At 36.3% G+C, this 25,501-nt stretch overlaps 1 protein-coding gene across 2 annotated transcripts; it reads left to right on the forward strand.

The window, feature by feature from the left end:
* The first annotated feature begins 5,947 nt into the window (after window positions 1-5,947).
* On the forward strand, window positions 5,948-25,285 carry LOC112737652 (protein ACCELERATED CELL DEATH 6). Of its 2 annotated transcripts, XM_072211438.1 has the most exons (4): window positions 5,948-6,863; window positions 22,600-23,147; window positions 24,403-24,840; window positions 24,941-25,285. In XM_072211438.1, the coding sequence occupies exons 1-4, from the start codon at window positions 6,074-6,076 to the stop codon at window positions 24,956-24,958; spliced, it is 1,794 nt and encodes a 597-aa protein (XP_072067539.1). In that variant the 5' UTR covers window positions 5,948-6,073; the 3' UTR covers window positions 24,959-25,285. The 2 variants fall into 2 exon arrangements, with proteins under 2 accessions (XP_072067539.1, XP_072067538.1); XM_072211437.1 differs by having other exon boundaries at window positions 24,403-25,285.
* The last annotated feature ends 216 nt before the right edge of the window (window positions 25,286-25,501 follow it).

Genomic DNA, 25,501 nt, shown 5'->3' on the forward strand with positions numbered 1-25,501 from the left:
TTTTATTAGTTGCCAAATCAAAAGGTACAATTTAGTATTATGACTGATTTGGATATTCTTAGGAAGATTCAAGATTTATTATCCCTCTCTTGGGTTGAATGAAATTTTTGATAAAGTTAAAAGAATGTATTTGAGCAATTGCAACATGCATTGTTATTATTACACACAGTAATTTGATAATTTGTTTGATCTTTGTTGCCTGTGTTGGTGTTTGTTGATGGCCTGAAGTTTTGAGCTGTTTGTTAGATATACGTTTAGATTGTGATAAATTTTTATAATTGTTATGTTTTGAGAATGTTTGGCTCAATGATTAGGTCGAGCTTAATTGCAGAAGAGGTCTTATTATTTTGTTGAATGCTGCAGTTTAATCACCAAATTAGACTCTTTTATTCTATTCTCTATATCTCTTTCTACCTACTCTATGTGTGTATCTGCACATTTTAATTTCTTGCAAGCAACTCATCGTGAATAAATATGGTTCTCATTGTTTACATGAGGGATTTTTTGAGGTATATATACTTGTTTCTTTTGTATTTCTTTCATTGAGGTAATGACCAAATTAGTACTCGAAAGATTCAAACGCTGACATTTTGGTACTTGACTATTGTTATTGACAAAATGGTACCTGAATGATTTAAAAAATTGCCAAGCGTGTCCTCGTACTTGCCGGACCACAGCTCCGGCGAGGACGATGCTGAGTTGGACACTGATTTTTGCTGACAAGATAGGGTTTATTTGAGTTAGAATTTGTAATTAAATAAGTTATTAGCCCTATCTTGTCAGCAAAAATCGGTGTCCAGCTCAACATCATCCTCATCGGAGCTGTGGTTCGGTAAGCACGAGGACACACTTGGCAATTTTTTAAATTATTCAGGTACCATTTTATTAATAACAATAGTTAGGTACCAAAATGTCAGCGTTTGAATCTTTCGGTACAGATTTGGTCATTACCTCTTCTTTCATTTATTTATTCTTTTGATTTGCTGCTTGTTTGGTCTTACATATGATGGATTATTATTGCCTTCTTACTGTAAAACACATGCATAAATGAAATTGTGTAGATCAAATAGAATGTGATTATTAGCATATTTATTTTTTGTATTCTTGTTGTTATTTAATTTTTGAGTTTGTATTTTTGATAAGATTATAATACTCTGGTTGATGATATTTTAAATAATACTTTTAATTTGAAAGATATTTTAAGGTTTATATATATAGACTATATTTATGTTTTATGGTGGTTATTTATAATTTATTTATTATTTTATTATAAAACAGTTTTTCGGTTGAACTCTAGTCAAATCAGTTGGACCAATAAACTAATAAACCAATAACTAAAGCGGTTCAATAATCGGTTCAGTTTTTAAAACCTTGATTATGAGTAATTATCCAAATCATTCTCCAAGGATTTTAAAAGTGAACATTTTTGTTTCCAAGAAAAATTAATACACAGATCAATCTCTAAGGTTTTACTCCGGTAGACAAATCAGTTCCCAGTTTATTTTTTGGCTGAGTAATTACTTAGATCAATCTCCAAGAATTTTAAAAGCGAACATTTTAGTCCTAAAAAAATTAATACACAAATCAATTCTCAATATTTCTCTCAGACATAACAGTAATTATTATTATTATTATTATTATTATTATTAATTGCATAATAATACTGTACCGTAATTTTTTTGTAATTTTTGAACAAAAATAATGATAAATTTATTTATTAAATTTTTATGTATGTATTTATAATATAAAAAGTATATATATATATATATATATATATATATATATATATATATACTCTCAATAATAATAATAATAATAATAATAATAATAATAATAATAATAATAATATTCAATAAAATTACTAAAAATTATTTTACAAGAAATTTAAGGTTAAAACCATTTGATATTTTTGTGTTTAATATAATCAAAAGATGTCATATTTTAAAAAATATGTTTGTATTAAAAGAAAATGTTTTAATTTAGATTTCAAAACATTATTATTCATCTTATTTGTTTATAACAAAAAGAGTGTATTAATATGCTAGTGTCATGGTCCACATACACAAAGCTAAGTTAATAATAATAATAGAGGTCGACATATAGTAAAAGTAAAATATTTGGGACCTGCTATGTCTGACAGAGAAAAATTGGAAATTGATCTGTGTATTAATTTTTTTTTAGTCTAAAATATATTCTTTTAAAATTTTTAAAAATTGATCTGAGTAATGATTTTACCAAAAATAAACTAGAGACTGATTTATTTAACGAAATAAAATCTTAAAAATTAATATGTGTATTAATTTTTTTTAAAAAAACTAAAATATTTATTTTTAAAATATTTGAGTACCGGATCTAGACAATTACTCTTAAATTATTCTTTGTCGTCGGCTTCTTGTTTATTTCAAGTTTTATTAAAGACTAAACTATACATTCTTGGAACCACGAATGCGAACACACCAATCACCATATAAAAATCCCCAACATGTTTTGCAAGCCAAACAAATTAAACGTAATTAACGGTCATACTTTCCATTTTGCAAGTCTCCATTCGCGTAATGAAAATGACCCATTAAGAAATTAAAACGGATGGCGTATTGGCGTGCATGTATATATGCATTTTATTTATTTATTTATTTGTTGTTTTAACTTAATCATAAAGAAAATATTAAAAAATAAAATTCAATGGTCATAATTTCCGATGAACTGTTTCTGGTTGATGACAAAAAATTATATAAACATAATTTCTCAACTTTTTTTCCCTAGCTACCAAATTGGTGCGAAGATGTCAAAATAATATAAAAGCATCATCTAGCAAATTAGTGTGAAAATGTCAAAAGTCCAAGATTAAATTTGATGTGTGAAGTTTGTGAACAGCCGAGAAGTTTCTATGAAACTATCATGAAATCTAGGAGTTAGCAATCGAACAGTTGGTGATTGTTCACACCGGAAATTACACAGCATATTAAAGACGAATGAACTCTGGAAGGTAAGACAATATATATTTCAGTAACCATATTAGCTATACACCAAAAATAAGACTATCTTTCTTTTATTAAAATATGAACTCCGTTAAAAAAGACAATAAAAAATTTAAATAACATAAACAATGAGTTACGAATTTAACTCGATATATGTAAAAAATAAAAAATACTCCATAAATTATCTAAATAAAAAACTCACTTAGTTATTTAAAAAAAATGACTATTTAAAACCTTAATTTATTAAAATATTTTACTCCAATACCCTTTTTTTTTTTCAACTGGCTGCCACTCCTCCTTTCTACTTCACCGTTACTACTTGATTTGCCACACGTCGTCACCGGCGTCGCTTACCCCTAGTAAAAATAACTATCCACTTAAGAATAAAAATAATCATCCACATATCTAATGAATTGAACATCTAACATATTTTAATTATATATAACTAAACTCAATCCAATCAAAATAAAAACTATCGCATACCTACTAAAATGACCATCCTAAACTAACCATTGAAATAGAAGAAGAAGAAGATGAATGAACAGAAGAAGCAACCATGATCAAGCTCCCTTAGCCGCGTATGTCCCTATATGTTGATCGGATTCGTCGCGGATAGTGACACTGGGATGGTGAACGCGTGGGCTGCGGGGAGGTTGCACGGCCGGCAGCGGGTGGACAGCGCGAAGGAGGCTGTCTGGGCTGGTGCGGTGCGATTGGACATTTGTGGAGAGATTGGGCGGTGTCCGCTGAAGGCTGGGCAGCAGCAGGTAACAATGTTGACGTCCGTACCATATATATCATGAGTGGCACATGAAAATGGTGCAAAAGATCCTCCTTCTCCATATGAACATTCCATATCGGCTTTCCAACAATTTCTTTGGCTCAATCAATTTCCTATTCACTAGCTTTAGTAGCGGCACCCTCCCCCTAACGGATCGCGAACAGCAGCAGTTTGAGACTTGTGAAAAGCAGTGGGAGAACGTAGTCGCAAAACAAAAATGGCTGCAGCGGCGGTAGTACTGTGGTCATGAACAGAAGCGACGGCGGGAGAACATGGTCACGATGACGGCGAGGATGTGAATTGAAAATTATGGTGAGATTAGAAATAATTGTAGATAGTGTGAATGTGTTTACATGCTTATCCTAATTTTTTAAATTTTAAAATTTAAAATTAAATAATTAATTAATGATCTAATTTTTAATTTTAATTTTATCTTCTTTTTTAATTCATTATTCACATTGTTTATAATTGTCATTATTTCTCTATATTTTCTAATAAAATATAGGATTAAGTACGATTTTGGTCCCTAAGGTAGGGATTGAAAATTTTTTTCGTCCCCAACTTTTTTTTTACTTACAAAATTGTCCCTAAAGTTTAACTTATTTTTAAAACCGTCTTTCGAATCAAAATACCCCTCTCCTTCCTCACCAAAATCCCCCACTTCTATTTTTTTTTTTTTCGTTCTTCTCCATGAACAGCAACAACAACAATAAGATCACCAGCAACAACAACAATAAATCAAAAGAAAAAACAATGAAGTACAAGAACAATGAATCCAAATCCGAATCAAGAGCACAAGAACAATAAATAAAAGTAAAAATAATGAAGCCATCTCTTCTTTTTTTTTCTTCTTCTTCAGCAACAACAATGAAATAACAGAAACATCAAAATTAAAAGAACAAAGAATCAGATGCAGAATTAAAAACAGAAGCAAAATAAAAAAACATCAAAAGTAATCTAACCTAATAGTTTGTAAATTTAAAAGGAAAAAAATTAAACATTCATTTCAGAACTTAAACAAAAAAAAAAAGAAGCAAAAGCTAGACGAAGAAGAAGTAGCCGAAGCAAAAGCCAAAAGAAACAACCGAAACATAAGCAAAATCTAAAAGAACAAGAACAAAAGAAAACTGAAACAGAAGAAGCATCAGAAGCAGAATTTAGAATCCAAAATAGTGACAATGAATATAGGTAAGGAGGAGATTGGCAAACAATAGGAAGTGAGGAGCGCAACCGAGGAATGTCAACAGCGAGAAATTTAGCCTACGGCATGGTGGCGCAGAGCATGGACAAGGATGATAGTGCTGTTTAGTGACGGTGAGTTAGAGCGGAAGTGAGATGACATTGGGACTGAGGCAGTGAGGCGTCAAAATGAGGTTGACCCGGACTGGGCAAATGAAGCGACACTTGCGAGAAAGAGGAGTGGCGAAATCTGGCGGCGAGAACCGAATGACGAGAAGCAGCAATGACGACGAGGACCGAATGACGAGTAGCAACGGCGACAACGAACCCTTCCCCTTCTCTTCCCCACCTTCCTCCCTCTTCTTCCCTGGAAAAAGCCCCGCGTGATTCACTAATTTCCTTCCCCTCCTTTCCTTTCAGTCGTTTTCTTTTTTTTTATTTTTTTAAATTAGAAGTAATTTGGTAATAAAAATTAATTTTTTGATAAAAAGGATGATTTTAAAATTAAGTAAAACTATAGGGACAATTTTATAAACAGAAAAAGGTTGAGGACAAAAAAAATTTTTAATCTCTTACTTAAAGACCAAAATCGTACTTAACCCTAAAATATACGTTCTCTTTACCTATAATGTTAAGATAACTTATTGTTTAATTCTCTTAACCAAAACACCATTTAATATATCATTTTTATTATAATACAAATTAATAATTATTATTATTTTTTAATTCAAATAATAATATAAAATATATATTTATTACTTATATCATTAAATTTATTTATTTATAATATTTTATTATTAATCATAAAATGTATAAAAAATAAATTAAATATTCTGTAATAAATTAAAATATTTTATATAATAATAATATTTAATTCGATCAAATTATTATTATTAATATATATATATTGAAAGGTGGTTTTTTTTTTCCGTCTACTATTAAAAGGTGTTTTGTTTTTGTATCACATCAAACATCAAAGAAGTGAATGCTATTTTTATTCTCTATTTTATTGGATGAATCCCATTGGTTCAATTATTAAATCTATTATATATCCCAGCAAGTTAGATTGATCTGTTTAAACCTGTAAGTGTCTCAAAAGGGCATTCATTTTCAAAGCTCGAACTTTGAGAGCATTATGTACCACGTGCAAGTACCCATCGACGGGGACAATGAAGAAACTAACTGGAGATTGAACTGTAATCAAAAGTTAACAAAATTGATGGAACACCGCCACTTCTCAGCCACCGAAGATAACCCTTCTAATTGCCATCATCCACCTGCTGGTCAACAACTACATTTGAGCGCAGAAACCTTTGTTTCTTTGGAATTGTACGAGGCTGTCAGAAACGGAAACCCAAACTCATTTGTACAAATTCTAGAGAAGGTCTCTACGGAGAAGAAGTTGCCATTACCTGCAATTCTTGACGAAGTAACTCGTGCGGGTAGTTCGTTGCTTCACGTGGCAGCGCATTTCGGGAGAGAAAGAATAGCGGAATTGATTTGTCAACACTTCCCAGAGATTCTCACAAAGCAAGACATCAAAGGCGATACCGCACTTCATGTTGCAATCAGAGCTAAGAATAATAATCTCGAGGTAATTAAGATCATTGTTGATACATATCTCATTGATGAGGAGCTGCAACAACAGCTAGTACGGATAAAGAATGAACATGGGAACACAGCGCTGCATGAGGCTGTGATTTGCAATCACTTTGATGCAGTTGAATGCATTTTCGGTGCAGATCAAATAGTTGCTCATTGTTTAAACAAGTTAGGATTATCTCCTTTGTATTTGACTGTTCTCACGGCTTCCGATAAGAAAATACTCACACTGCTATTAAAAGCTCCGTTCGAGAAGGATAAGCTACTGCCAGCATTTCGTGGCAACTCTCCTCTTCATGCTGCCATTTTGAAAAGAAATTCAGGTTCGGAAATTCATTATTTAATTAACTATCTATCAATACTTGGTATTATCATTCTTCATTTTCACATGAATTACTGTAACTATCAATTTAAATTTGGTTTGATAAAATTCTTTAAAAAAAAACTTTTTAAAGTTGATATTATTAAACTTAAAATGTCTAATATAATATAAAAGAGCACCACTCGGGACCAGCAATTTTCTAATTTTTGAGCCAGCAAACAACCAGCGTTAATATTTTTTTACACCAAACAAAAAAAAAGTCCAGATTCATATGGAGAGGGTGAGTACATGCTGGCTGAATGATGGTTAGGATTTGTTATATTTGCTGGCTCTGAGACTTTTTCTTAAAAATAATTTAAATTAATTTTTATATTTATAAATTATTATAATATTTTTAAATTTTAAAAATTATTTTTATCAAATTTATAGTTACTGAAAGTTATTTTTAATTAAATTTATTATGTCATAGATATTATAACTTTAAAAATTATATTTTAAAAATTACTTTTGATAAATTATTTTTGAAACAAAAACATTTTATCAAACTAAACGTTAGTATTTAGAATCTGAAATATTATATTTGAGTAAAAATACTTAATCTTGTTGCCTTTTCAACATATAGCCTGGAAATTAACTAATTATTTCTTGATTTTTGAATTAGAATTATCTAATTGAATCAATAAGAGGCGACTAGCTAGCTAGACCAGCAGTTTATTACAATGGTGGTGTCGACTGTGGATTAATATTACATCAACAGGCTTCTTTTAAAAATTTTTTTCAAAGGTACAAAGTCTGAACAAATTCACAATATAGATAAAAATAGTCCAACACATTACATGAACCAAAGTTAAAAGACACAACGAGAAAACCAAACTTACACGGAATACACATTTTGCTTGTTAATTATCTAATCCATGTTAATAATTATAACATAAAAAAAATTCAATAATAAAGCATAGACAAAATAAATGTGTCTTTTCTCTCCAATTTTATAATCAATGTTTTTTTTTTTGAAAAAAAATATTTTATATATCTAAATATGTTAAATTACTATCAAATGAAAATTTTCCAATTTTAACTCCTCGTTCTTTAATTTCCCTATCTTCCTTCCTCTTTACAACAATAACCTCAACATAGGATAATAAAATGAACTCAATTTGTTAGGTTGATCTGCCGTCTTACTCATAAAAAATGGTAAATGATGAGTTCTAATTTGAGCTCCCTTGAAATCTTCCACCATAGGAAAAAGTGGGAGCGGAACAACTTGAGCCCTTGTCCAAACTAGAGTTATATGTATCATGTAATAAGTAATCATGTTTTCAAAGACATTACTAACAAATGATTTTAGGGTGACAAACTATTAAGAACATTAAAGAAAATATATTTAAAAAATAAATTATCTATGATTTCAATTTATTAAATATATAAAAATTATTATTATTATTATTATTAGTTTAACAACTCTTCTTAAAATCCTATTTTTAGTTCTCTAGCTAGCTACCTCTACCTAGTTATATTTCCTTATATATTTTTGGCAAACTTAATTAATAGTCCTTGGACGACAGTAGCCTCTTAATTAGTTTTGTAATTTTGTTTTTTTTTTTTTTGGTGACTTGTAATATCTTTTTGGTGACTAGTTTTGTAATTTTGTTTGTTTCGTGATTAGGCCACTTGTTTATTAGAAAAAAAACAATTGCAAGAAAAACTATAACATTTTAGAGGGCTATATTATATTTAGTACGAGTTTATAAAAAAGAAGTTAGAAAATAATATTTTTTATTAATGTTAGTTAATATTTTAAATTAATATTTTATTTTTATATTATTAAAATTTTTAAAATTTAATTTTTAATATTTAAAATTGATCAAATTTTAATAAAAAATATTAAAGTATGTTAGTCAATTTATAAAAAGTTGCGCCAGTAATTTTTCTTAATTATAATATGTACATTCAAGTATGTACTTTATAATTATCAAATATCAATCCATATTCAATAGTTAAAGTCAATGAAATTAATTTGAAAAACAAATTCCGTATAGACATGTCTACGAATATTCTTCAATACGAAGAACGAATTCCACAGGTAAGATAATTTGCTAAGTCATTCCATTGCATTTATTTTTAAAAGAAACCATTGGAAATATTGTATTTCTTACTGTGTGGGTAAGATAATACTGCCAATACGAAAGGGTTGTGTTTCGGTACTTTACCTGAAATGAATGTGATTTGAGTTTTGTTTTAATCCAGTCCATCAAAAATCGAGAGTTCATTCGACGGATATGTAATCCGATGGGTTTTTGAGCTGCTCGAATGGTAAGCGTCCTTCACATGATACGACCCCTTCAGCAGATGTCTAGATATCTGATAGAAACTTTTAGATACTAGCAGAAACTTTTAAATAATTGAACCCAAATAGAAGGGTCTACTAAATGAAGAGAAATAAAAAGGAGGGACCTACCTTTTTCATCAGATACGTCACTATAATTTTAATTATTCGTCTCATCGTATGGATCCTTATTTTGATATCGGAGTGTCCTTGCAGGTAGCTCCACCCACCAATCAACTGACTTTACAGGCTCGATCCCTCCCTTTGCACTCTCATTCAGGTTCTGATCCTCTCCTCTAACGATTCTCCCTTATTCGGTCTAACAAATAACCGAACAATAGTGTCATCCGTGGGAATCTGACACGAGTTGATGATGGAAGCTTTCCTCCCACCTAGAGAACGAGCCAGGAGAAGGTGGGAACGATCACCAAGGGGGTCGCCTCATGAGTAGAATGAGCACGGAAACCTTTCAAAGGCGCTGACCAACCCCTTCCAACAATGGCCACTCCCACGAGCAATCCCTCGAAAGACGTCCATTTAGGGTTACATGCAACGATAATTTCCGGATCATGCAAGAACTCAGACACAAGGTTCAAAACCTTGAGAGAGAGTTGGCGGCAAGAGATCACTACAACTCTGAGGTTAGCCGAAACACCGGCTTACGCAGAGGGTCGGCCCGGCCATTCGCGCACCCGTTTCCCGTTGAGGAGATCGGGAGAAAGACGGCATCAAGGGGAGGAAGACGACAGGCGGCACTAAACTGACGGTCGTACCCAGCCCTTTTACTCCTGAGACAAGTTTAGAAACTGGAACGTAAGGAGGAGTGGAAAAGGAAACGCTAGGATCCCGTGATGATTGGCACCACTCCCTTCCACTCTTCCATCCTCAAAGTCCGCCTACCCAAGAACTTTGACAAGACGATGGACATGAGGTACAATGGTACCAAAGATCCACAAGAACACATCACGGCTTTTGAGGCCGGGATGAACTTGGAAGGTGTGGGAGACGTGGTCAGATGATGGGCATTCCCCGTGACCCTGGCTGGGCCAGCGATCTGTTGGTTCAATTCCCTCCCACAAGGTTCCATAACTACCTTCTCGGATATTTCTCTAAAGTTTCTAGCCCAATTCACTACTTGTATCGCCAAGGCAAAGCACTCGATCAATCTCTTAGGGATAACACAACGGGTTGGTGAGTCCACGAGAAAATACCTGAACCGTTTCAACGATGAGTGCTTAGAGATTGATGGTCTCACGGACTCTGTGGCCAACTTGTGCCTCACTAACGGCATAGTGAATGAGGACTTCCGGAAACACTTGACCACCAAGCCTGTTTGGACAATGCAGGAGATACAGGGTGTGGCAAGAGAGTATATAAACGATGAGGAGGTCAGTCAGATGGTAGCCACCAACAAACAGCAACTAGCCACCCCACCCACTCGTCAGGCCATCAACTCGGAGGAGCCGAAGGACGCCTCGAGAGAAATGGCGTCCAGGAGATCGTTTAAGCCATTTTCCCAGATAGGGAAGTTCACGTATTATACCCACTTGACTGCCCCGATAGTATAGGTATTCCAGCAAATCGCAGATAGGGGCATTTTGCCTAAACCAAGGCAGTTGAAGGACCGCACGGGAGGAAACAAGAACCTCTATTGTGAATACCTCAAGGAATTTGGGCATAAGATGCAGGATTGCTTCCTCAAGGATGCACTAGAACAAGCTATCCGGGAATAAAAACTGATTGAGTTTTCATTGTCCATCTGGGAACTAAAGAGGAAAGAAAGAGAATATTCCCAAGAATATCATGTCCGGGTGGTCAAGCTGAAGCAAGACCCCCAGGAGTAACCCAGACTCAACTTCTACAGTGGTAGTAAATGTAGTAGTTGACAGGGACGCCCCGTCAAAGTCGAAGTCTGCAGTAAAGAAAGATGCCAAGATACTTATCGTGGCAGCAGGGGAGAAGCTTCCCTCCAGAGAGCTCCTCGAAATATCATTTGGCTCGGGAGATCAGGGGTGCGATGACCTCTTCGAGGACCTACTCATAGTGATCACGGCGAGAATTGGGAGGGCCTTGGTCAAGCGAATTTTAGTTGACACGGGGTCAGACTGGAACATCATGATTTGAAACGTGTTCGACGCCCTAGTATTGAAGAAAAATGATCTCAAAAACCACCATCACGGAGTCGTAAGATTGGGTGACAACTATATCAAGCCCGACGGCAACGTCATTCTACCGATCTGTATGGGTTCCGAGACAAGCAGAAAATCTGCAATGGCTGAATTCGTAGTCTTGGGAGACTCCACAGTGTACAACGTCATCCTCGGGAGGAGAACCATCAATGACCTATTGGCGGTCATCTGTATGAAGTTCGTAACAATGAAGTTCGTGGCAGATAATAGGTTGGTGGAAACGATCCGAGGTGATTTGGAAATGGGCATCGCTTGTGATAACGGCAGCTTGTCCCTCCGAAAGAGATCCAAGGAGATAGCCGGCATGTTTTTGGTGGACCAAGACGCAAGGATTAATGAGAACCTGAGGCCCGAACCCCAGGGTGACCTAGAAAAATTTTAGGCCGGGAAAATAGATAACAAGTTCACATTCGTGAATAGATACCTACCCTATGAACTAAAAGGTCCTCTGATTGAAACCATTCGAGCTAACAAAGACTTTTTTGCCTGGACCCTAGCCGACATGCCGGGAATAGACCCAAAGTTCATGTCCCACCATTTGGTCGTGAAGCCCGAAGAATAGTCCATCACACAGAGAAAGATGAAGATGTCCTTGGAGAGAGGAAACGAGGTAGCCACGCAGACGGCCAACTTGTTAGAAGCCGATTTCATCAGGGAGTTAAATTATTCTACTTGGCTCTCAAAGTGGTCCTCGTGAAGAAGGCAAACGAGAAATGGAGAATGTACGTGGACTACTTGGACCTCAACAAGGCTTACCCTAAGGACTCATTCCCCTTTCCCAACATATAGAGGCCTTGGTGGACGCAGCAGTGGGATACAAGTTTTTGAATTTATTGGATGCTTACTCTGGGTACAATCAGATTTTGATGTACTGACCTGATGAGGAGAGGACAACGTTCATAATGCTAGGAGAAACATACTGTTACACGGTCATGCCGTTTTGCTTAAAAAACGCAGGGGTCACTTACCAAATGCTCATAAACAAGGTTTTCCAGGATCACATAGGCAGGTCGGTAGAAGTTTACGTCGATGACATGTTAGTCAAAATAGCAGAATCGGACTCTCTGCTGCCCGAATTGCAAGTCGCTTGCGACTCTCTCCGCAAACACAATATGAGGTTAAATCCCCTTAAATGCACATTTGCCATGGAAGCAGGGAAGTTCTTGGTGTTCATGATCACTCAAAGAGGGGTGGAATCCAACCCAGATAAATGCAGGGCCGTGCTTCGCATGGTAAACCTCAAGAGCATAAAAGATGTACAAAGGTTATCCGGAAGGTTGAATGCTTTGTCCCTTTTCCTCGAGGCATCAGCAGCCAAGGCGTTGCCTTTCTTTAACTTAATGAAAAAGGGGATGGATTTCGAGTGGAGACCATCTTGTGATGAGGCTTTCAACCATTTCAAGAGGATCTTGTCAGAACCGCCTGTACTCGGAAAGCCACGAGAAGGGGAACCCCTATACTTGTACCTTTTGGTGACAGAAGAAGCTTTGGCTGCTGCCTTAGTAAGAGAAGAAGGGAAACAACAATAGTCTATGTACTTTGTAAGTAAGGTACTCCAAGGGGCGGAGGTGAGGTACACAATGTTAGAAAAAGTAGCCTTCGCTTTGCTAGTTTCCTCCCAGAGGATAAGGAAGTATTTTTAGGGGCACCCGATTATTGTGAGAACCGAACAAGCAATAAAACAGATATTGCAGAAACCCGACTTGGCGAGGTGAATAGTGGCCTGGGCAATAGAGTTATCCCAGTATGACATCCAATATAAGCCCCGTCATGCCATCAAAGTGTAATACCCTACCACACAGAACCTTACACTTAAGTCGTAAAGCAGAGGTGGCGAGGTATTACGATATCTAAAAGTAAAATACATACATAACTATAGTTGAAAGAAATCATATCTAGGAGCCTTGAAGAATAAGCTAAACAAAAACTAAAACAGAAAAAAAAATCGTGTCACACTCGCATGGATAAGCGTAAAATGGATAGACAAGATCAAAGGAAGGATAAAAACATAATATACAGATCGGAGTTCCAAGATATAGATATCAAGCTCCAGACTTGACCTGCGAAGCTAAGGCTGGCCAGAGTATGTAATTATATATATATACAACCCAAGTCAACCTCTAGGAGGGACAAAATATAAAAATATACATATAGAGATTCCATATACATATATACATAACCTAAAACAAAATATAACAGCCCAGAAGACAGTTCTTCGCTTATAAGGAGGGTCTCCAGACGTTCAACGAGGTACCTCTCGACCTGCATCTGAAAAATAATAGAAATATGTATGGAATGAGAACCGATGGTTCTCAGCATGGTAAATGTGCCCAGATAGTTAATATAAAAGTTCCTATGAAAGCCAAAGGCATTTCTAGAACTTCGACACTCATATTAATATTAGAATTTTATTCTAAACCAATAATATCGGTAATCCAACTAAAGGATCCCAGCTTTCTTCTAACTCTGCACCTTCTATCAACCTAGTTCTAATCTAACTTTAACTTAACATTTCTCTTTCTGTTTTCTCTAACCCTCCGAATCACCGGTAGAACAGCTCCCCCCTCACACCTTCGGCAAGAGGGGTCTCTCAGAAAATATACACATACAATTCAAGCAAGGAAAGCATAGATAGAGGTGCAATTATAGCAAGTAGAACAAGTAGCAGAGAAGTAGAGTTAAGCAATTAAGCAAACCAAAATAATACACACTCAAGCAAAACATACAAATGCACATGATGTGCCTGTCCTATGGCTGATGAGTCTCAACTGTCGGTTATATAGCCTACCCGACATGTCCTGGTAGTTAACCATTGGACAGTCCCTCTATGCGCGTATCCCCAAGCTAAAAAATAATATCCATAGAGTCAAACTCCAAACTCAATAATATAATATTCTATGGAGTCAAACTCCAAGCTCAAATATAATATTCCATAGAGTCAAATTCCAAGCTCAATAATATATATATATATATATATATATATATATATATATATATATATATATATATATATATATATATATATATATATATATATATATATATGCCCATGGAAGAAAGCGGGGAGTTAAAGTGCCTGGTCACATCTTGCGACAGAGGGTCAACAATTAGTCGCAGTGTCATTATCATTCATTAAAAATTTATACTCAAAACTTAATTCATTCTTTTCTAAATAAATCAAACTTAAAACATAATCGTTTTCTTAATAACTCAAAATCTAATCATAAAATCCTTAAACCCAAATCTTTCTAAATACCCACTTCAACGAAGCCTCCAATTTTCATAAAAATTTTTGCAGTATCTCTTTTAAAACTCAGACTTTTGCCACCCCTCAAAGGTCCTAACCACCACACCAAATACCTCTCGGTCATTCAAATCATTTCCAATATCAAATCATTTCAAAATCAAACCAATTCCAACATTAAATCTTTTCCCAAAACCAACAAACTCCAATAGCAAATCATTTACAAAAATTGAACCATACATCATATACCATATACACAATCCATCAATAATTTATTTAGTTCATTCCTATCTTAAGGTCTTCTAGCCTAAGTTTTCACGTGGCATTAAACATTAACTACGAGAAACCGAAATCATACTTTGGCCGTTTCCTCCCTAAGCTCGGAACACCTCAGAAATCTCTCATTTCACAAACTCCAAGCTTCCAAATATCAATTCCTCAAACTTAATCACCCAAATTTCGTTCCAAACCACCAATTTAAACTCCAAATAAACCAGAACACAATCTAATTCACACAATATTACTATAATCATCATAGGGTTTACTAATTCAATGATTCACAAGAGTTCAACAGTTTCTTACCTCATGGATCAATTGGATAAAACTCAGTGATTATGTGCTGCTAGAGTTCACCTAAACCATCAAAATCATTCAATTTGTCAATACCCAAACTCAAAACCCATGAAATTGAAGAGAAGAATAACTGGGCAAGAAATGAAAATTTCTTATCACTTTGTTCAAATAGAATTGAAGAGAATTTTGAGATGAACACGTGGCCACTGACGGCTCGTCAATCGGAGCTCTGGGTTGAAAGTTATGGACGATTGAATTTTTTGGAGATGTTAAGGTTCTCTCCCCGATTCTCTCTTCTTCAACGTGACTCCCAGGGCTGAAATTAAAGAAAGAAAGCTCGTTCTCGGTATTTAATAGGTTGGGGTTTGGGTCCGGTTTAACCAGTTCAGCTCGTTGGTCCGATTTCGGGCCAAAATATTTAAAATTAGTGTCAAATATCGTATTTTTAATATTTCTACTCTTCTAGATTATAAACATTTAATTTCTTAATCTCTTGAATAATAATTAATTTATTGGTAATTATTTATTAATTTCACGGGATTTACACAAAGGCCAAGCCATTGTTGACTTTTTAGTTGAGGTAGTTGGCGATCCACCCGATACGTCGAGCATACGATGGAAGCTCTGTGTTGACGGAGCATCCAACCAAAAGATCAGTTGAGCAGGGATAATCCTGGAGAACTCGGATGGGTGACTTACGAACAGTCTGTTAAGTTTGAGTTTTCGGTCTCAAACAACCAAGCAGAATATGAGACCACGATTGGAGGCTTAACACTAGCGAATGAGGTCGGGGTGGCAAAAATTGAAATCAACAGCGACTTCCAGGTGGTAACAGCCCAGGTGAACGAAATGTACCAAGCTCGGGATCCGTTGCTGCATAAGTATTTGTAAAAAACTAGGCAATTGTGTGGAGATTTTGAAGTGATTGTTCAACATGTCCCCAGAGAAAGAAACGCCAGTGCTGACCTCTTGTCAAAGTTGTCTAGCACAAAGCCTGGAATGGGAAATCGATCTCTCATTCAGGACCTGGCAAAGGAGGCCATCGGTAACCCTGTGCTTGACACAAGGTCACCAGGAACCACCTTCTTGGACTAACCTAATCCAACGGTTCCTGGAAAGAGGAGAACTACCGAGGAATGCGAAACAGGCAAAGCTCGTGAGAAAGAAGTCCACCAAATATACGATGGTGCAAGGCCAACTATACAAGAGAGGACTCAATCAACCTTTGCTGAAATACTTACGGCCCGATTAGACGGAGCACGTCTTGAAAAAGGTACACGAGGGATGTTGTGGACACCATATCGGAGGGAAGTCCTTATCCCGAAAGCTCATTAGGACTAGTTATTATTGGCCCAAAATGATGATCGACGCTAGCAAGTATGTAACGAAGTGCCCTAGGTGTCAGGAGAATGCGAACTTTCATAAGGCCCCTGCAGAGGAATTGAGTTCCATGATGACCTCCCGACCTTTCTCCCAATGGGGAATCGACCTACTGGGCCCTTTTTCGACAGCCCCGGGATGGGTCAAATATTTAATTGCGACCATTGATTATTACACCAAGTGGGTGGAAGCACAGGCCCTAGCAAGTATATCATCTGCAAATTGCTGAAAATTTTTGTGGAGATAGGTGATCGCCAGGTTCAGAATCTCTGAGATTGTGATATCGGATAACGGGATGCAGTTTGCCTATAAGAAGTTCAGGGAGTTCCTATCAGGCCTTGGTAACAAGCAAAGGTTCTCATCCGTGGAACACCCCCAAAGCAACGAGCAAGTAGAGGCAGCAAACAAGGTTATCTTAGGAGGGCTAAAGAGGTGTTTGGAGCAAAGGAAATGTCTGTGGGCAGACGAATTGGCCTCGGTCCTATGGTTTTATAGGACAACGCAGCAATCTTCCACAAGAGAGACGCCTTTCCATCTCACCTACGGAGTGGATGCCATCATCCCAGTCGAGATAGGGGAACCCAACTCGAGATTACTCTTAGGAGGAGGCGATGAGACAAGCGAGAAGGACCTCCTAGACGAGACCAAGCACTGGCTCACTTCTCAGAAGCAGCTCTAAAGTAGAGGTTGGCACTACGCTACAATTGTAGGGTACACAGCAAAAGATTTGAGAGGGAGACTTGGTACTGCGGCATAACGACATGGGCCAATCGACCCTAGGGAAAGGGAAACTGTCCCCCAATTGGGAAGGACCTTACAGGGTGAAAGAGGTGCAAGGCAAAGGTGCGTATAAGTTGGAGTGACTAGAAGAAAAAGAGGTACCGAAGACTTGGAACGCCAGGAACCTCAGGAGGTTCTACTCCTAGACTCTCACGCTCAAGCGATCTTTCGATCCTGCTTTGTCTACCGATCATGCTTTGGTTTTCTTCCTTATGTCTTGTGCTCATTTTTAGTTACTTTGTTTTAATCTTGCAAATCTACTTGTACTGTTAGTATCTAAAAGAAGGGGTACTCTTTCCCCTTGCTGTCAGCTCAGAACGGCGACAAGGGGTTTTTGAAAACCACTTCTACTTTATTTTAGAAAATTATTGCCAAGCTATGACTACCGTCGAGATTGATCAACCCGGAAGCACCCACGCAACGACATACGGATATCCATCGAAATATAGCTAAACGACCAGATAAACACAAATGACGTGAGAACAAACAACTGAATATGATTAAATGCAAATAAATTAACAAGTTCATATTATAAAGCCCACAAGTCGGGAGTTCAAAAGGGCAACACATCGGCCCAACAACAAAAGAAGTTCAAAATTACAACAAAAGAAGAGTCATTACAAATTCAAAAACAGCTACTTCCTTAGTATGTCCACAATCTTGTTGTCCTGAATCATCTTAAAAGTACCAACAGCAGAAGTGTCGAAGTCGGGGGCAAGTAGCGAGACCTGGGTAGCAGTTATGGCATCTCGGGCATCCTTGATGATCTCTTTATTCTCTTTCTTCATATTAGTGGCCTCAAGATGAGCCATGTCCACCGATCTCATGGCCTTGGCCAACTCCTTCTCCAGCTCTTTCACCTTGCTCTCAGCCACTTCAGCCTAAGCTTGAGCAATGTTGAGCTATTTTGAAAGGGAGAGGTCCCGATCAACGAGGTGCTGAATCTCGTCACCAGCCTTCTTCAGCTTCTTCTCGGCTTTGCTCAGTTTGGCCTCTGTGGTTTCTCCTTCAACCTTTAACTTAGAAACCTCATGCTGGGCTATCCTATATTTTCTCTCAAGAACCTAGCCCTGGGACAAGACCGGATCCAGCTTCTTTTTTATGGCGGCAGCTCGAAAAAGGCTTCGATACATCCACCACGCTTGGGTGGCCAGATCTTCTTCACGGAAGTAGTTCTCCGTGCTCGACAGGAGTTGGAAATTGATAAAGAAGCTCGCGTCAAAGTTTTTCTCCATCACAGTGAGAACCTGACCCGGGATAGAGCTGAATTTCCTCTTTTTGGGGTTAGAAAACACAATTACTTCTTCTTCCTTAACCGGAGCCCTCGAACACTGCTCAGCCGCCACCACTTTGTCGAGGTCAGCCTCCCCAACAGCGTGGCTGGGGGCAGCTCAGACTGAGGTTGAACCTCCGGCTCGTCGCTTTTAAGATCTCGGTTTGAGGATCAGGGAAATTGGAGTTGTCGTATCCCTGTTGGGGAAGAAGTGAATCATCAGGCGAATGAGCGATGTGTTCCCAGTAGCCATCCCAACTACAAAGGGAAAAGAAAATCAAATTATGAATTCTTGATAAAGTAGATACGTGAATCAGGAAAATAGAAGAATAATAGCAAGATTGTATTTACCTACACAATCCCAACCGGCTTCCCGGTCACCCATTTGGAGAAGAGGGTTAAGGGGATTAGAACCAAATATCGCTAGCAAGACATTGGTAATTTTCCGGTTCTGCCGACCTATACCCTCGTAGGTAACCTTGATCATGTAATTAGAGCCGGCACCAGAGCTCTAGTAGGTCGGAATGCACCTTTCTCCTTCAAGTGTGAGCCAGAAGGGGTGACGACCTTGAACCGGTCTCACCTTGAAGAAAATTTTCTTGAAGTCGTAGAAAAAGTCTTCGAAGAGGCCGAAGATCCTCCATTTCTGCACGGCCTGGAAGGAGAGGTATCCCTTCTTGTTTACCCTCCCGAAAAGGATTTGTAAGGAGGAAGAAGTAGAGAAAAATCTCTACAGTGGCCGGGAGTTCCAAATACTCACAAACTATCTCGAAACAACGGATGGTGACCCAACTGTTTGGATGGAGTTGCGAAGGGGTGACTTTACATCTGTTCAAGAAGGCCATAATAATGGGGGGGGGGGGGAAGGGAAGCCAAACACCCAAGGTAGTGAACATTGGTTTGTACACCCACATCTAGTCAGGGACGCGAGGAGTGTTAAGCTTAAGTTGGCAAGCGCATTCTCGGGGGCCCAGTACTAGGAGTTCGTCATTCGCCTCCTTGGGACCACCTCCACACAATGCTCCCTGAGTCACGAAGCTCTTGTAAGTCCTCCACGGCCCTGGAGGACATGCTCATGACGTCGATAGTGCACCATGCGTAACGATTTGTAGGAGGTCGTTGTGCCATACCTACAGTGGGGGTACCACTTAAGCAGTGAGATCGGAGGTCGGTCCTAAGCCAAAAATAAGTTATCCTATACTAAACCATTCTAGCCTAAACCGTGAAAAAGGCACCTATGGCACCCCCTGAAAGTTATCTAGTAAAAGCAAAACTAGTTTGGATCCTAGAGCTAACAGCAAATAAGAAAACCAGCATGGAAATGACAAAAAGTAAAGCAAATAATGCAAATGAGAGGTCACTTACCAGTAAAAACGAGTATAGAAGATTACAAGAGGAGGATAGCGGCGATCGCAGGAGCATATTCACAATAGAGAAAGGGTAGCAACAAAATAAACGGTGGTGGCAATGAAGGGGATGATGGTAACAGTTACAAGAAAGAAAATGAAATGAAGTGGGGATAGTAACTGTAACTGAAGAGGGAGAGGCGTGAAAGGTCAAGGGTAGAATAGACCTTTACACGCGCTTTCAAATCACCCTTAAAGAGCATTTAATGCTCTGGGCACGGGAACCGAAGCGACGTCTTGAAGCAATGGTTGGAGGCAACTCACGTGCACGAGAAAAGCACTAGAAATGTAAGCCTTGCCGACGAAGTCGCGATTAGAGGAAGACTACTTTACATGAAGACACGGGCTAAGCTGATGCGCTAACTATAAGTTCTACGACTTGACGCATTAGAGACACCGTTCTGGTCCAGCCCATCAAGAAATTGGGGTCCACCCAACGGACCCCCAAGGTGCTCGAACGGCAAGCGTCCCTCGCATGACACGACCCCCTCAGCAGAGGTCTGGACAACTGGCAGAAAATTCCAAACAACTGAGCCCAAATGGAAGGGTCCACCCAATGAGGAGGAATAAAGAGGAGGGACCTACCCCTCTCCCCAGGTACGTCACTACAACCCTAATTAGCCGCCTCATCATACGGACCCTTACTTTGGCATCGGAGTGTCCTTACAAGTGGTCTCACCCACCGACCAACCGACGATTCGCAGACTCGATCCCTTCCTCTGCACTCTCATTCAGGTCCTGATCCTCCCTCATTTGGTCTAACGAGTAACCGAACAGGTTTAGACGTAAGGTCCAGATTTTTTTCGACGTAGACTCTAACTTGTTTTTCAACGAAGCAGAGCCATCTGACGTCTTTGAATAGAGATGGTGGATGATACCTGTAAGTGACTCTAATACTTAAGTTAACATATTTTCATAGACAATTTTTATATATGTGAATATAAACGTACTAGAATTAAAACTATCATAACTATTATAATAGGGATAAACACGAATCAGATCAGATCGAATATTGCCAAAATCTCGATCCGATCCGCACTAGAATCATCGGATCGGATCTAATATCTGCAGTTTTTAAGCTTGGATTCAATCCGATCCGATTCGCACATTTGCGGATTGGATCGGATATCGGATATATCCGCAAAATATTAAAATATTTTAAAAATTTATTTTTATTGAAAAATATCAATAATATTCTTTTTGTCTACTTTTTTAAATATGATTACTCTTAAAATAATATTAAACAGTTTTTTTTAAATAATAAAAATAAAATAATACAACATATATGATAATTATTAGTTGAAATAAAACATAAAAAAAATATTTATTTATTTATTTTTGCAGACCTGCGAATATGCAGATCAGTATGCGGATACCTATATGAAATCCGTAATCTAATTCTATTAATGTGCAGATCGAATCGGATCCAATCCGATAGCTTTGCAGATCGGATTCGGATAAACACTGCGAATATGCGGATCGAATCTAATCCATGAACACCCTAAACAACACTTTTTAAAATACGATAACTATCATAGCTATCTTTTTTATATTTTAATATATCTATGCTATAATAGCTATAGTAGTTATAATATTTTTTAAAAAATATTGCTAAAATTAAAGTATTATTTTTTTATTATTTAACAACGTTTTTTGAAAATATTATTAAAATATAAAAAATAACTTTAATTTATAACCACCGTAGGCACTATGCTTATAGTCTTGCTAGAACTCACTTTATATCATACATAAGGTTGGGTTTGTTTCTAAGAACAAGACAGGATAAGATATTGAGAATAGGACAGAACAAGACACTGAATGGACACAGACACAAAATTTTGTGTTCTTGTATTCTATTTAGTGATAAATTAGAATAAATTATAAAAATCTAATTTATTCTCATTTTTTTTTCATTCAAAAAATTTGAGATGAAAAATATAATAATAAAAAATATAATTATGAAAAATTAACAAGAATAATAAAAGAAAAAATGAAAAATAAGTTGTGTCCATTGTTAGTGTCTCCGTGTCCTTTCTGTTAGGATGGACACAAAATACACTAATTCAGTATCTCTGAATACATTGTCTCTGTCCATGTCTTTTCTGCCAAACACAATTTTGTGTCTATATATCCATGTTCCAGTGTCCTGTTTTTGTAAACAAACGCACCCTAAAGTACAGCGATTCCATTATTATAGCATTCATTAGATAAAAAAGGGAAAAAAAGAGAGAGAGAGAAAGACCCACAAAACATGATTTTTATCTTTTTTTCTGGGATTTAGATTCTCTAAAGTTTGAATTTTACTTTAAAGAGTAAAGTGTGATCTCTCACCATTTATTTTATAGGTGGGACCAATAATAAACATAAAAGAAAAATTATTCAAGAGTAGAAGATCACACTTTACTCTCTAAAATACAAATCTAAATTTTAGAAGATCCAAATTCTTCTTTCTGTATCTAACTATCTATATACTTTCACTCTATGAGAATATCTCCCTATATCTAAAACTCTGGATAAATGCATTTATTATTTTTATGTTAATTATTTTCGGGTATTTAATGATCAGGTTTAATTGAATACATACTGGAGAAAAGACCAGAGCTAATCCATTTAAGAGATGAAAAAGGAAGTACTCCCCTTCATTATGCAGCATCCATTGACTATCTTAAAGGTGTCCAAATATTGTTAAGGAAAAGTACATCATCAAATGCTCTAGCATGGAACAAAAAGGGTCACCTTCCAATTCATGTTGCTTGCAAAAAGGGTCATGTTGACATAGTCAAAGAATTGCTCCAGCTAGAATGGCCCACGTCAATGGACATGTTCAGCAAGAAAGGTCAAAATATTCTTCATGTTGCTGCAAAGAATGGACAAGACAACGTGGTGAGGTTCATACTTAAAGAGAAGAAACTACTATTTGAGAAACACTTGGTTAACGAGAGAGATAGAAATGGAAACACTGCATTGCATTTGGCTGCAAAGCACTTGTACCCTCAGGTTCTTCTCTCCCTCACACGAGATAAAAGAGTTGATATGCAAATCATGAACAACCAAGGTTTAACTGCTCAAGATATTGTTCTAGTTCGGAGCAAAGCTCCACTGAAACATAGAGAGGTAATATTTGTTTCTAATTTTCTCTTCTTTTTTTTTTGTTTATCTTTCAATACAAGAGTTTGACTACAAAATATGATATGCTGATGAGATTTGTGTTTGAAAGTTGAATGAAACACGAATTGCATGTGTAATGTTTACTAAAAAAAATTAACAAAATATGAGTTTTTTAATTTATCTATTTATTTTACAATTGTTAAAATAAAAAAATTAAAATTTTATATTAAAAATAGAATTTAATTTCATTAAACAATTTTATAAAATATTTTATATTATTAATATATCAAAATAAAATTCTTAAAAAATAATCATAACATGTATTATTAGAACATATATTAACAAAACAAAACAAAAAAAAAAGTTTTTTTTTTTAATTAGTATAAAGATCACGATAATTAATTATTTTTGTCCCGAGTCCATGGAAAATAATACATTTGCAAATAACGCGACTAGCTTTTCCTTGCTCGCCTCACCACGTCATTGCTCTTTTCCATGCTGACTGGATAGTTTACATGATACTTTCTCTTTTTTCTCCTTCCTATTTAGTTGGAGAATAAAATAGGCTAAAAAATATGTTTTTGGAATAAAATTAAAATAAATTAAATTTTAAAAATATCTTTTAAATTTTTAAAAATTTCCACAACAAAAAATATATTTTATCTTTAAATTTATCTATAAATCTTTAATATCACTTTATTTTTATATTCTAATCAAACATATATTCACATTTTAACAGAAGTAATTCTTAACTAAGTCGAAGAAAAAAAAATTCTGTTATCGCATTAAAAACATGATAAATAGTAGCAGTTCGACTCCTCACTCCTCACTCCTCACAGTCCATATTAATATGTTTTATATTTTTTCAATGTCTTAATTTCAATAATTGTTTGTGTTGTTGGATTGAATTTTGACAAAACTTTTACTTGCTTTTATATTATATAATTTATGCACATATTTACAGGGTATGATGAAACCAAAATTTTTTTACTCCGTTGAAAAATGTTTTAGCTCCATATGATAGTAATGCGTTGAATATGTAATGGCAAAGTTTTAGGAGGTGTGTTAGTGAGCAATCATTTTTGTGATTTGTAGCCATCAAATAATTATTAATAACATTTTTAATAGTGTAAAATTTCATTCAATAATATAAAATTACTCATTTTTCTTTTACTGATTAGATAGTGGACAAAATTTAATAAAATTACTGGCCTAGACTTTTTCACTAAATAATATCAAAAGTCAACTGTTTGCTATGCAGTATTTATCTCTGATGATTTTATATTCTGCCGGAGTACCACAAAGTGAGACGGCAAGAAGCATGTTGCGTCGCCGCAAAGAGCCACCAAAAATAGATTGGATCAAAGACAGAATCAACACACTTATGCTGGTGGCCATTCTTATAGCCACAGTCACATTCGCAGCTGGTTTTGCCTTACCAGGCAGTGTCTACAGTTCCGACGATCCAGACCCAAACCAAAGAGGCATGGCAGTTTTGGTTCATAAACCAATGTTTCAAGTGTTCTCAGTGTGCAACACGGTGGCAATGTACAGTTCTACCCTTGGCTCTTTTGTTCTCTTGTGGGCCCAACTTGGTGACTTTCATTTAGCAGGAAGTGCGTATAATTTCGCTTTGCACATGGTTGCTGTGGCTCTTGTAACTACCTCAACGGCTTTTATGGCAGCTGTGCGTTTAGTTGTGAGCAACGTGCCCTGGCTTGCCAATGTCATAACCGTAATTGGAAGCATCTTTCTGTTATTGATCGTTTTTTTCTATGTTTTGTTGATATTCCCGTTAGGAACTCGTCATCCAGTAATGAGACATGTGGCTATCATTCTTATTAGGATTCTTATTCCGTTTGCGGGAACTTACGATAAAGTGATAGCTAAGGAGCATGATTCAAACTCTATGCAAGTAGTGAACAAGGCCAAGCAACAAGAGTTGGTGTCTGATTAAATCTCTTGCCTTGAGGATCAATAAGCCATTCAGTTGTGGAATTTTTCCAAGATTATGAATTATAATAACGCTCCATTGGCTTGGTTAGTTGGCATTGATAACAGTTTTATATCATTTGCTTGGATCGTCATCTACTTGGGCTTGATGAACTTGATTAGATTTGGCTTTATTTATTGGTGCCTCTCTAGTTTACCCCTTTTTTTTTTTTTCATTTTTTTAAATAAAGTAATGTCTAATTTGGTCTCTATAATTCTAAACAGGAATCAAGTTAGTCCAACATGTTTGATATTGACAGAAAAAATAAACATCTCCATCTAAACAAAATACTTAACCAATAAATCTAACCAAGTTATTATAACTACTTTTCAAATTATGCCCCTTCTCCTTCTCCTTCTCCTTCTCC

Source organism: Arachis hypogaea, chromosome 13, assembly GCF_003086295.3.
Source record: "Arachis hypogaea cultivar Tifrunner chromosome 13, arahy.Tifrunner.gnm2.J5K5, whole genome shotgun sequence".
NCBI classification, from domain to species: Eukaryota; Viridiplantae; Streptophyta; class Magnoliopsida; order Fabales; family Fabaceae; genus Arachis; species Arachis hypogaea.

What these genes read in the sequence shown, in the direction of transcription:
- LOC112737652 (XM_072211437.1), top strand. Translation starts at nt 6,074, where the DNA reads ATGTACCACGTGCAAGTACCCATCGACGGGGACAATGAAGAAACTAAC. An exon ending in CATTTTGAAAAGAAATTCAG is followed by an intron (nt 6,864 to 22,599) that starts GTTCGGAAATTC and finishes TTTAATGATCAG; the next exon opens with GTTTAATTGAATACATACTG. An exon ending in CTCCACTGAAACATAGAGAG is followed by an intron (nt 23,148 to 24,402) that starts GTAATATTTGTT and finishes TTTGCTATGCAG; the next exon opens with TATTTATCTCTGATGATTTT.